The sequence below is a fragment of the Pocillopora verrucosa genome, chromosome 3, assembly GCF_036669915.1.
Source record: "Pocillopora verrucosa isolate sample1 chromosome 3, ASM3666991v2, whole genome shotgun sequence".
Classification (NCBI taxonomy): Eukaryota; Metazoa; Cnidaria; class Anthozoa; order Scleractinia; family Pocilloporidae; genus Pocillopora; species Pocillopora verrucosa.
In genome coordinates, this window is record NC_089314.1 from 28,442,092 (window position 1) to 28,454,084 (window position 11,993).

Below are 11,993 nucleotides of genomic sequence, written 5' to 3' on the forward strand. Positions count from 1 at the left end.
CGAGAAGTACACCGACTGTCGTAGTGAAGTGGATGCTTGAGCGCCATTGGCTTTGTGTTATGTTGTTCTTCAGTACGTGTGTATTGGCAAACGTCCTGGGCATATGTAACGACTATACTGATAACCAAATAGCTGTAGGGGGGGGGTATGGAGAACTGACAGATGTCTTTACGGTAACTAAATTACAGTCGAACCTGTATTAAGCGGTCACCCGGGAATGACCTGGGTCTAAACAATGAGCGTATTAATAAAAAATGATAAAAACTGCCAATGTGTTTTCGGTAATTAACCTTCGGTAATTTACCAAAACTCACTCATGAAAAATTTTACTAAACATTGATTTGGGAGATACACATTGAATTAACTTACTTGAAAGATAATTTTTAATTTCACTTGAAGTGATTGCACTTCACTGACCGTTTTCAAAGCAGGTGGAGAACAATGCAAACAGGCCGTTGAGTCTCATTAACGGGTAACGCGACCGCTTATTAGAGGTGACCCGCTTGATAGGTGAAAACTACAGTAATTAAGTGAAAACAAGTTTAGTACTTTCGAAAACCGATCGCTTACATACAGGGTGACTGCTTAGTATTCAACTGCATCATACCATTGGAAACTCAACGATGCAATCGATTCTTCCGACGTGGAAACGTGCAAAGGTCCCTGCATGACTATCTTGAATTATGTATCCCAAGAGCTTTGGGTTTAATTCAACTGGAGTTGTTTATTTAAATTTGGCCACCGTTAAGGGTTTCTAGCGAGAACTTTATGGTTGCCAATTAACATCATCAACTCAGTTTGATATAATCCAATTATTATATAGATTACTGATGAAATACCAGGATTTTCCCTTTACTAAAAAACCATATCTTCAATCATGCGCAAGTGAAGATAACTATTTTTATCTTTCAACGTGTGGGGATATTGGTGTCGCCATGGTTACTAACATGATTAGCCAATTACAAGAGAGCTTCCCGCTCGAGGCTTCGCGACGGCCGGTTCTTTTGAAATTTCAGCAGTATAAATAAAATACACAGAACATTACATAGCCGCTTGGTGATACGAACTTTTATCTATCATGTGCTGAAAGTATCTCTCACTAGTGATCGAAGCGAACTCGTGAGAGATACTTCCAGCACTCGAAGATAAAATTCGTATCTCCAAGCGGCCATGTATATCCTCTATTTAATCTTGTTTTAGATAAAGTCGCGTTCAGTCCACCAACGCCGATTCCTTGCTAGCTATTCCCTGACAATACCCTAGTTAGGTCCCTGTTAGAAGTACTTCTCCTCCTGTAAGAGATGTCAGCGCATCGTAGCGTTCCGTTAAATATTTTAGCCCTTTACACCTTGACATCAGTATGCATATTCTCCATACGTTCTTCATACATTTTTAAGGTTCTGAAAAGGAGAATTTGTTTATCAATCCAGAGCTTCTTTACTAGTTGATCATTTCCTTTATTCCTATGACCTCAAAGTTTATTCAGGGTGATCTTGTATGGAGAATTTAGATGCCAGTCACTTTAAGCGGTTAAATGTTTTAGCAGTTAAACCTCTAACTCCTAAGAGTGATAAGCATCTAATTTCTCCCAACAATATCACCCCTAAATCAAACATTGAGTTCAGGAGAATTAGGGAAATGATGCGAAACTCAAGAAGCTCTTGATTGTTAGACAAGTTCTCCCTGCAAACGCCATAGAAAATGTATAAAGACCCGTATAGAGATATATATTGTATACAGATGTTGGGGTGGCACAGGAAAGTGTCAAGCCCGAGAACACAGCGCAGTGATTGCAGGCCATTAGATCATTTGTTGACTATATTTAAATTTATTTTGTTTAGAAAGCAAAGCACGGTACCAAGGTATAGGCGTATGCGGGATGGAAGGTAACATGAAATTTTAACATTCGCTTCTTTTCAGAATTTTCTTTTCATTTATCAAGTTAATTCGGTTGAAATTTATGATAATGACTCAAACCGACATTCTGCGCCTAGTGGTTTCACTTGAGTTTTAGTAATTATTGACAACATTTCTATGATCAATGAGGTTATGATTGGCGGACAAATGTAGTCGATTTATCAAACTGCAACTTCCCAAAGGAACCATTCCAAGGATCTGAATTGGAGAGCAATAAGAACGAGGTTGTGTTAGCCGATTCTTTTGACTGAAAATTTCTCCGCTCCATAGAATCTCCCTTGATGTATTTCTGGTCATTTTAGTGTCTGAAAGTGGCAGTGCAACAGAATGCGCTAAAAGAATTCATCGCCAATGTCTCCGGAACTTAGTTGAAGACACAGAAGAAGAGGATCGAGCACTAGACGAAAAGGCTTGTGCAGATGAGGCGGAGAACCTTTGTGACGGTGTCAATAACTTCCTGAGCTGCTATTCAAAGCTGGTGCGGCACCCACCAAAAATTTGTGCTCACCCGGTTCCGGAAATCACCAGAAAATTCAATGATCTCATCCAAACTTTCAGTCACGATCTGATGTCAAAATACACAGAACATAACGCGATGGCGAAAGACATGTGCTGTGTCCACGAAGAACTGTTGGATGAAAACCCCATGGAAAATCCCTGTGGCGTCCGAAACGATGATGACTCTGATTGAAGCGGGAGGTGTAGGTGGAGTTGGCGACACAGAAAATCAGTTCGAACTCCTGCTAACCCTTTGCCATCAGAGCTGATCCGTAATCCTTCCTTTTTTTCTTCCATGTGTATTTCTTTGCAAATTTAAAATCCTTTCACATGTTTACTTAAAAGTGTATGAATGTTGTAGGAATAAATTTCATTTGAATCACTTGCAAGCGTTACCTGGAGAAGGCCACGGTTTATTTTAAACACTCCAGCATCTTCAATCATTAAAACAACCTCCCAAGAGGAATATATTCGTTTATCTTGTTTCAGAAAAGCCTGTCAGGTTGGTTCAAAAGAACAGCGGTATAAGCATGCTTTACTTAAACGCTGACGTCAAATGATTACGTAATTTCTGTCTCGGTCCCTTTCAACCATTTTGCACAGGGGGTCTTACATTTACCTTAGTCTTATGAGATGTTTTAATATGTTTGTGATATGTGACGTTATTGAAAGGAGAAATTTCAGGGTAATCGCTGCTGGTAGCGAAGGGTTAAAAATGTAGGGGTTGGACAAAGGAGTTAGAATACGTGATAAAATGCAGGTTGTTTACAAGAACATGACACGTGAAAGAGCGAAGTCCAATGTGGCAAAATGGAATTTGAATGGTGGGATACAATTCAAGCACGTGAAAAATTTCCCGATGTTCATGTAGCGCAATAATTAGGTATGTTCTGTTTTGGACTTTGGACGTTGTTTTCATTGTATGGATGAAATGCAAGTTTTAGCGTGTGCGTTGAGTAAAGGAGCGGAAAAACACGTTTTTGACATAAAAAGTTCAATGCGAACCTTTCGTATCCCGATAAATCTCGACCGAAATCGACAAGGCTCTCGCGAAGGCCACCCACCATCACATTTATCAAATGAGCCCCAAATTTCTGGTGAATGTCATTCTTTAGGCACAGCCCCGTAATTGGTGCAATACCTTCAAATGCTATGATATGATGGTGCAAGATATTCAAATGCTATGATATGATTGGTGCGAGACACATACCCTAATGCAGCAATTTGATTGGTGCGGGATACATACCCAAATGCGGCGATCTAATTGGAGCGAGCAACGTACCATTCTATACGCGAACATATGGTAATATCGCATGGCTATTTAAAGTCTCAGCTATGTAAACCTGAGCTAAAATGTTGAAATTTAGATTTAGATTGTTGAAAGATTTTTCTTTAATACTGTTATTAAAATTCTATTACTAGACGAATCTTTTTAAAACAGAGCCTGCTGTTAAGATTTACAAAACGCCCCAACATCTTTTGAAGTATAATTTAAAAAGTCACTGGGTATAAAATTCTAAATTCAAAGGTCAAAAGAGTCGTATTTGTTTTCAATAGCCTTCAAAGTCGTCTACTTCTACAAATTTCATTAGAGTTTCTTGAGAGGCTAGCACATGCGCTTGGCTTAACTTACTTCAAAATGATCAAAGCATCATTTGGACTATTGTGAACAAAGTATGCCAACACAGCATCCTTCGCGTCAAGGACATTTATAAAAAGTGCTAAATGGAACATGGTTAACAGCATTCAAAGCAAAATTCTTTATTGCAAGTTCCTCTCCCTTTGCAAGGAAACAAGAAGGGCTCTGGTGAAGATTCACGAGAGGCGGGGACATTTCGTTTGATCGACGACAACAGTTTCTGCTCTATACGCATGGAATTCTTTCCTGTGTAAACAATACGTATCCCTCTCCTTCATAAGAGGCTTGCCTGTGTCCTGCGATCTTAAAGGCCCTGAAGATCTTTCCCCATGTAAATTATCCCTGTTTCGTCCCTTCATAGGCGTAGGTGAACCCTTTTTGGCTTTTTTTGAAGGCAGACAGTCTTGTTTATTCATTTGACTGCTTTTCCCTCGCTAACCGTTTACCCGCGTGTGACCCAAACGGGAATTTTTAGAACGTAGACCACTAGCTACCACAGACGTACTTGTTAATGTTTCTTTTGGGCTAAAAACCAAATCTTTTAACCTCTTTTTTTGTCCTGTATCCAGACTTGACGTTACAATGTGGAGACACAATTCGATCACTACACGGATGTTTTTTTGTTAGCATTATCTTCCGACGTACAACCACCCTTTTCGGAATTAGTCACAATTTTTCGATGTGAGCGTCTTAGAGGTTCTTGACTTGCTCTGCTCTCTTTGACTGGTGAACACGGACTGACTGCGACTGTATCTTTATCAGGAACTCGTAATGTGTGGTGTGATGTGGAACGAGAATTCGGCCTGCTGAGCTAGGGAAGCACTGAGAAACGAGTCCTTAAGGTAAACGCCTTCAAGTTTTACCGAGCACTTTATTTTTTCGCCCGAGGAGGGCGGCAGGATTTTTTAGAGATCGACGTCTGGGAGTAGAATACGACTTTTCTTCGCTGGAGCGTAATTGGTGACGTTCACTTGAAGCAAGAATCTTACTTCTCTCGTGGTCTAACACCTCATTGAGTTTGCAGCTCGTAGCTGCAGGCATCGTTGGTCCTCTTTTCAAAGCTTGAGTCAGATGTCTGAAGATAGGATTCCTCACTAACCTGTCATTGTTGAACAGGATTCGACACCATTTTGAAAAGTGGGTTTCGAGTGTTTTTCCATTTTGGATTAATACCTTGGACTTTCTACCAGCTGGGAATATAGGTGTTTCAGGAGAATTTTTCGAAAAGGTACTTTTCAAAGACACATTCTGCGATGAGGTCCCTTTCAGTGAGAAAGTTCGTGAGAAGGGGCCTGGTGAGGAAGTACGTTCCGTTAAGGTACCCAGTGTTCCTTGTGATAATGCATTCTTCGAAGTAGTCCCCTGTCGAAAATTTTCTTGTACTTCGTCAGAGAACATGGACAAAGCAAGAGCAATCCTGTCGCGAGAATGCAAAACAACCTGTGGCAAGACTGCAGTCGCCATTTGAGTTATCACCGTCCAGTTCGTCTTCCCCTGAAAACGAGGTGTCACTTGGAAGTTTTGCACCTGATGAGGTAAGCGGCTGTACAACAGACACTGGTTTCTTGTAAATACTAGACAACCTTGGATATGCTGAAAAGGGACTCGCTTTAGAACAATTTATAGTAAAGGTTACATCACAGACGCGTTTGTTAGAATTAAATTCCTCGTACTGCAATTCCTCAGAGCTCTTTTCTTGTGCATACTTTGATCTCTCCTGATTACCCAATTTGGAGGCATCTTTCCCAGGATCTATTCCTTCAAAATCTTCAATGCATCCCTTGTAATCATGTGTTGTAAAAGAGTCATTTATTGTAGGGGCTGAGTCCGTGCAAAGTTCATCTTCCTTGCCAGACACTATACCCCCACCAGGTCCATCTTCTGGGTAACATGAGTAGGCCCACTTGCATCGGAATCCTGGCCATCGTCATCTTCAGGGTCACTGTACTGGTCACCATCATCCTCTGTTTTCACTCTCATCTTTGGAAAGATAATTGATATTAGAGCTGGATGGCTTTAAAGGAAGTTTGGTTGGGGCATGCCATCAACACCTTCCAACTCTATCCCGTTAAGGGAAAAGTCCTTCCATTTTTGCTACCCATTCAAAACCAAATTTCAATCGATCGTAGCATAGCAAATTAATACAGCCACTTTAATATATTCAGAAAATATTCCTGTAATTAGATTAAAAAAGAAACGTTGGTATTATACATTTCGAGCACACATTGCCAGCGCTGACATGCTATCTGAGACCTGCAGTGTAGGAAAATGCCCTTATCAAGAAGCAGATTACTGAAAAATAGTTTCTTTCTAAGATCTAAAACAACACTTGAACTAACAATAGACACTTACTGATATCAAATCAGGGGCCTAACCCCGTTACCCCCCCCCCCCAACACACACACACACACAGCTTACCCATGAACACAATTACCCCTGCTGGAGCATAGACACAAACACAAACATTCAAATACTAAGAACAAAAAAGTGACTGTCACATCAACACATTTTCCACAGGGTAAAAATAAGCATTTGCAACAGAGCAGAAAGGTTAAGGAAATGCCTGCTTCAAGCTGGGAAGATCAAACAAGAAGCATCAAAAAATCCAATTCTTGGAATTTCAGGGTTCTCCGTAATATACAGAGAAGATGGCCGAGTACATTAACCAAAGGGCTTACAGTCCAAGGAAGAAAGGTACAAAGCCCTACAGAGTCTGTGTGTTATTCCATGGAAGATGAAAGTAGCAAATGGTTGACACATGAAAAAAAAGTACCAGCAAGAGAATTGAGAACTGAATACTAGGAAAGATTAGTAGCAAATTATATTCTGGAATGTGAAAATGACTCTCAAGAAAGTTGTCTGTTCAAAAGCCTTTCTGGAAAAACATTTTTTTTAATTTCAGACAGTTGACTTTTAATAACCCACACATTATTTTTTGAAAAAGTAGACAACTCAGAAATCTGTAAAGGCAGTTTCTTAGCCAGTGGATAGTGCTAAGTAAAATTTTACGATTCTGTTGCAGAGACAGGTAAATAAGAACTTAATCGGCCAACAAAGAAACTCATGATTATCAGATGGGAGAATTCACTCTCAGATCTCCCAAGTTGAACAAAGAAATGGCAAAAAACTAATAAGTTACCTTCATAAAATTCACTCAAGTAAAACTCCTCCACGTACTCATCAGGTACCAGTGCATACTGAAAAACATATTTTCTATTGATATAATAAGCTGAATTGAATGCATGAAATTCAGTTGCCTCTTACTAATAATTTACTGAAGGACAGATGTATCATCACCATTACAATATTTTGCTTCTTTATGGTGTGCAACAAGTAGATTCCATGTTGCCATTGGTCTGTTCAGTAATAGAGGACAAATAAGGGACACTCAGTTGAGACTTGCATGCCTCTTTCTTGTCCTTACCACATTTTGATGCATTAGTTACTAAAACAAGGAATAACCTAAAATGACATAAAATACGCCCTGACTGATGTCTTGACCTAAATGATCAAAAATAACTCACACTGACTAAAATGATGTAAAATAATGTTTAAACTTTACTGAAACAATTTAAAATAGTAATTGCCAGTGATATACAAAAGAACAACAGAACTGAATGTGCAAACTGAGTGCTTAGTGTGCCACTTTAGATCACTCAGAACACCTTAGATCATTGTGCTACTACCAGTTATTATTGTGGATCTTTTTAGCTAGACTTTTTGGTTATTTTAGGACATCAGTCAACATTATATTCATTTCTAGCCATCTTAGACATCAGTCCAAGTTATTTAAGGGTTTTTTTATTATTTTTGGTCATTGTGCACAACACTCAAGGTCATTTTAGGTCATTTTAGGTCATTCCTTGTTTTAGTAACTACAGTTTTGACACACAGCAACATGGACTATATTTTTTCAAAACACATTGATAAAATCGAGCAAATTCTTCCCTTCCTAAAATAAACAATAACTCTCAAACGAGTAATTAGTGTACAAGGAGAAAACTATGAGCACGTTTTTGCCAAAAATGAAAGCTGTCGTGTTAATTATCTAGACCTGAGTAACCCTACGAAATTCAAAAAATTGGTCTTACATGTCTTAGGCTGTAAACTGCGATCTTTAACAATGCAAAGGAAAGCTGTAACGCAGTTGCAAAGAAAAAAATAGGCTTTAAGATTATAGAAGTACTTAATACGACACATACCTTAGAAAATATAGCTTCTAAATCAGCCTGAAAGGTAGTAACAAAATGGTTCCCAAAGCCCGCCATCTTGGTTTGAACGCGAGCTGCTTCACGGGATGCAGGCTTGGTCCCCAAGCACAAACATGGCGGACGCAATGAAGGATTACGTGTCTATTTGGTCGACCTGCACGATCGCTTTCCTACTAAGACTTTGTCTGATTGTTTATGGAGAAATGGCAAGATAAGAACATGGTTGTTAAGTACACAGATATCGATTACCACGTTTTCACTGACGCTGCTCGCCATGTCGTCGAAGGGAACTCTCCTACTTACGACTCACATATCGTTATACTCCTCTCTTAGCCACCCTCTTAACTCCAAACATCACTCTGCACATGTGCTTTGGGAAAGTTCTTTTTGCACTGTTCGATGTTTTAGTTGGATATATGTTGTATAAGATCCTTCATTTACGCGGGTGTTGCGAGAAAAGAGCTGTTTTGCCTCGTTGTTATGGCTATTTAATCCACTGTCCTTCACAGTTTCAACCCGCGGAAATGCAGAATCAGTCTTGGCATTCCTGGTCCTTGCAAGTATCTATTTCGTCCTCAATAAAAACACTTCGATGGCCGCCTTTTTCTTTGCCCTTTCTGTACACTTTAAAATCTATCCCATTATATATGGCTTCCCATTTGTTCTACTTGTGGGAGATGATTATTTATGACGGCAAGAAATCAAGTGAAGGAACGAGTGACAACGTGAAAAAATCTTTAGGTTTTGTTTCTCAAGCCGTGGCGTTTGTTTTCCAACCTCAAAGGTTTAAGTTTGCTATGATTGCTGCAGTAATCTTTTTAGGATTAACTGGAGTGTTGTATCAAAGGTATGTATCGCCTAAAAAGTGCAGTGCTATCTTATTCTAGTTGTATCATTGAACTGCCACAACTTCTCTCTTGACCAGAAACCTTAGTTATAGAAAACCCCATAAATGAAAAAGACATAAGTTTTTTGGTATGGCAGAAGTCAATTGGAGCTTCACTTCCTGAAAACAAAAAATTGAACTTAAGGAAGAGAACATATTTCCATAGCACAGCCCAAGTCATGAATTACTACTAACAGTCTCCCTTGGAGGTGATTGTATGCATAAAAACATTCAGAGATGTATTGGTCCAAGACTTAGAAAAACAAGCCTATAAACTGAGCAAATAGAGGGTATTTCATGATCAGGGATGGACTAATTTCTTTTTATTCTAATGTTGATAATATTTCTTAACAATAAGCCAAGGGAATGAGGAAATAAACTTGCATCCAGAAGGCATTGTGTAATGTTCTGTTTATTAAATAGATATTAATGTTACATTCAAATCAAAGACCTCAGAACCCCATTCAAGATGATCACCTGCTTGTTAACTCAGCTAGCCTAAAAAAGTACATACCTTAAGCAATGTTAGTAAATTGGAAAAAAAAAGGCCTTTGCTAAAGGCAATAAGCCAAATTCACATGCCTGGTATCTATAAGGACATTGGTATCTTTATACATGAATGATATGAAAAGAGTGTTCACTGCATGTAGTGCAGATATCATGGATTACGAAAGAGAATTTAAGTATGTCACTAGTATATATTTCATAACACAGAATTCCACATCAATGATTTTCTTTAAAAAAAAAAAATGAAACAGTGAAAATGCCATTCTTAGTAAAATGCTGACAGGTATGTGCAATAATTTTCCCTTTTCAACAGATATGGTTTTGAATTCCTTGAGCACACTTACCTTTACCATGTAACAAGACGAGATGTGAAGCACAACTTTTCAGTGTATTTTTACATGATGTACCTAGTAGAAGGCACCTACTGGTCCCCAGTACTTGGCTTGGCATCTTTCATACCACAGCTTGTTCTCGTAGTTGCATTTGGCATCCTATACTACAGGGACATTCCATTTTGTTGCTTTGTGCAGACATTTGCATTTGTTACCTTTAATAAAGTGTGCACATCACAGGTAAGTCAAATTGATGCAGTGAATCCCCTTTTGGTATGGCTAATGTTGAGTATGCTCCAAAAATATTCTTTTTTTATCTTTACCACTAGAAATTGAATATAAAGTTTACCACTTATTGCATTTTGCAATTCTAAAGAGTAACCAAAACACTCAGATTGAAATTGTAAGTTTGTATTATGTATTTGGCAGTATTTTCCTTATTTTTCAGCTTACAGGTAAACTCCACAACAAAAATGCAAAAAATTGATTTTCTTTACCAGAAATGCCATTGTTCCAAACTTCTAACTTCTTATCACAGGATCACACTGCATAATAGTCTTAAAACCTTAATCAAGGTGCCTAAAAATGGACAAAAAAGCTTTACTTTTCCTCCTTTACTGACTGAAATGTTTTTTCTCTTTTATGTAGTATTTTCTGTGGTATTTATGTCTTCTTCCCCTGATCCTGGATTCTGTTAACATCTCACTACAGAAAACAGTTAGTCTAACTCTAGCTTGGTTTGCTGGACAGGTGAGATTAGTTATGAAGATACATAAAAATATAATGTTGATTTGCTCATCTTGAATTCTGAATTCCTCTCTTGTAGTGCCACTTATTCCTACACTAGTTTCCTACTGGCATTTCTTTTCAGTTAATTGTCATTCCTTGTCAGTTCAAGGTCAAATTCACACTGGAATCCCACCAATTTCTTACTTAGGTCCTTCTTATAAAAGAAGTTGTAAATGAACCAAAGAGTACCCTCTGGAACATCCGAATCAGTACACCCACTCACTCCACCCTCTTTCTTCTTTTTACTTGGCACCCATTCTATAACACAATTTTAACCTCCAATATGATTTGCATTGTTGTGACAGGACAGACACACAGACAGACACACAGACAGACAGATGACAGTGGGAGGGACAGACAGAGGGAGGGAAGGACAGACAGACATACATAAATACATACATACATAGCCTTTATTTCCTCTTCAATCATAGAGTATCTATAAAAATGAGCTTATATCTTTGAGAAATAAAAACATTAACAACAACAAAAATTCCCAAAAATGTATTTATTTACAAGATCTTTAACTATGAATCAACAAGTTTGTTTTCACTGGGAAAAGGTATCCAGGCTTTGTGAGAGTCTCTTTCAATCAGAGAGACATGGGTTCAAACTCTGTCAAGCCTGAATTTTTCTGACTTCTTTTCTACATTTCCTAAAAATTGCAGCTCACTCACCTACAGGATCACTGCTTTACTCAAGCTCTTCTTTCATCATTTTGATAATTTATCCTGCTCTCGTTTTTTTTCCTCAGGCCATGTGGCTTATTCCTGCATACTACTTGGAATACAAAGGAATGAATAATTTTTTTACGTGTGGGCTGGTAGTGTCGTGTTCTTTGTTGTTAATATTTTGATTTTAAATCAGCTTGTTCGACATTACAAGAAAAAAACCTTGTCAAAGAAAGAAGAATAAAGCCTAAGTGAGGAAGCATAATAAACAGAAGTATTAATTCACTACTTGTTATTAATGAGTCAGTCATGTTTACTTTTTGTTCCGCCAGCAATGCTGGAGTTTGTTCTAAAGTTGTTTTTACCCTGTTGAGTTCAGCCGAAGTTCAACATTTTTCTGCTCAGTTTGATTTCTAGTTGCCGGTTTTATGATGACTCCATAGCTAAGCCGCATTTTGATGGTTTTCAATTTTTAGGATATTAAATTACGAACGTTATATGCCCCTGGAAGTTGACGCTAGTGCATTTTCCCGCCAAAATAACGAA

General features: G+C 38.4%; 3 protein-coding genes across 3 annotated transcripts in view; 2 read left to right on the plus strand and 1 right to left on the minus strand.

Annotated features, from left to right (window-relative positions):
• LOC131785760 (uncharacterized) overlaps positions 1 to 8,338 on the minus strand; it is a 20,866-nt gene extending 12,528 nt beyond the window's left edge. Inside the window, exons 1-2 of the mRNA XM_059102708.2 lie at positions 8,257 to 8,338; positions 7,194 to 7,251 (exon numbers count right to left, since the gene is read on the minus strand). Of these exons, the coding sequence (XP_058958691.2) occupies positions 7,194 to 7,251; positions 8,257 to 8,322 (124 nt within the window). The 5' untranslated portion in view covers positions 8,323 to 8,338. The remainder of the gene's footprint in view (positions 1 to 7,193; positions 7,252 to 8,256) is intronic.
• LOC136279481 (uncharacterized) lies at positions 1,842 to 2,704 on the plus strand. The gene is made up of 2 exons (XM_066163362.1): positions 1,842 to 1,886; positions 2,220 to 2,704. The coding sequence occupies exons 1-2, from the start codon at positions 1,880 to 1,882 to the stop codon at positions 2,606 to 2,608; spliced, it is 396 nt and encodes a 131-aa protein (XP_066019459.1). The 5' UTR covers positions 1,842 to 1,879; the 3' UTR covers positions 2,609 to 2,704.
• A 40-nt stretch (positions 8,339 to 8,378) lies between the features above and the next one.
• Positions 8,379 to 11,828, plus strand: LOC131785761 (GPI mannosyltransferase 1). The gene is given in 9 exon segments (XM_059102709.2): positions 8,379 to 8,468; positions 8,470 to 8,557; positions 8,560 to 8,727; positions 8,730 to 8,947; positions 8,949 to 9,112; positions 9,972 to 10,230; positions 10,639 to 10,740; positions 11,531 to 11,582; positions 11,585 to 11,828. Coding segments are annotated over 9 exon segments (1,248 nt in total). The 3' UTR covers positions 11,692 to 11,828.
• The last annotated feature ends 165 nt before the right edge of the window (positions 11,829 to 11,993 follow it).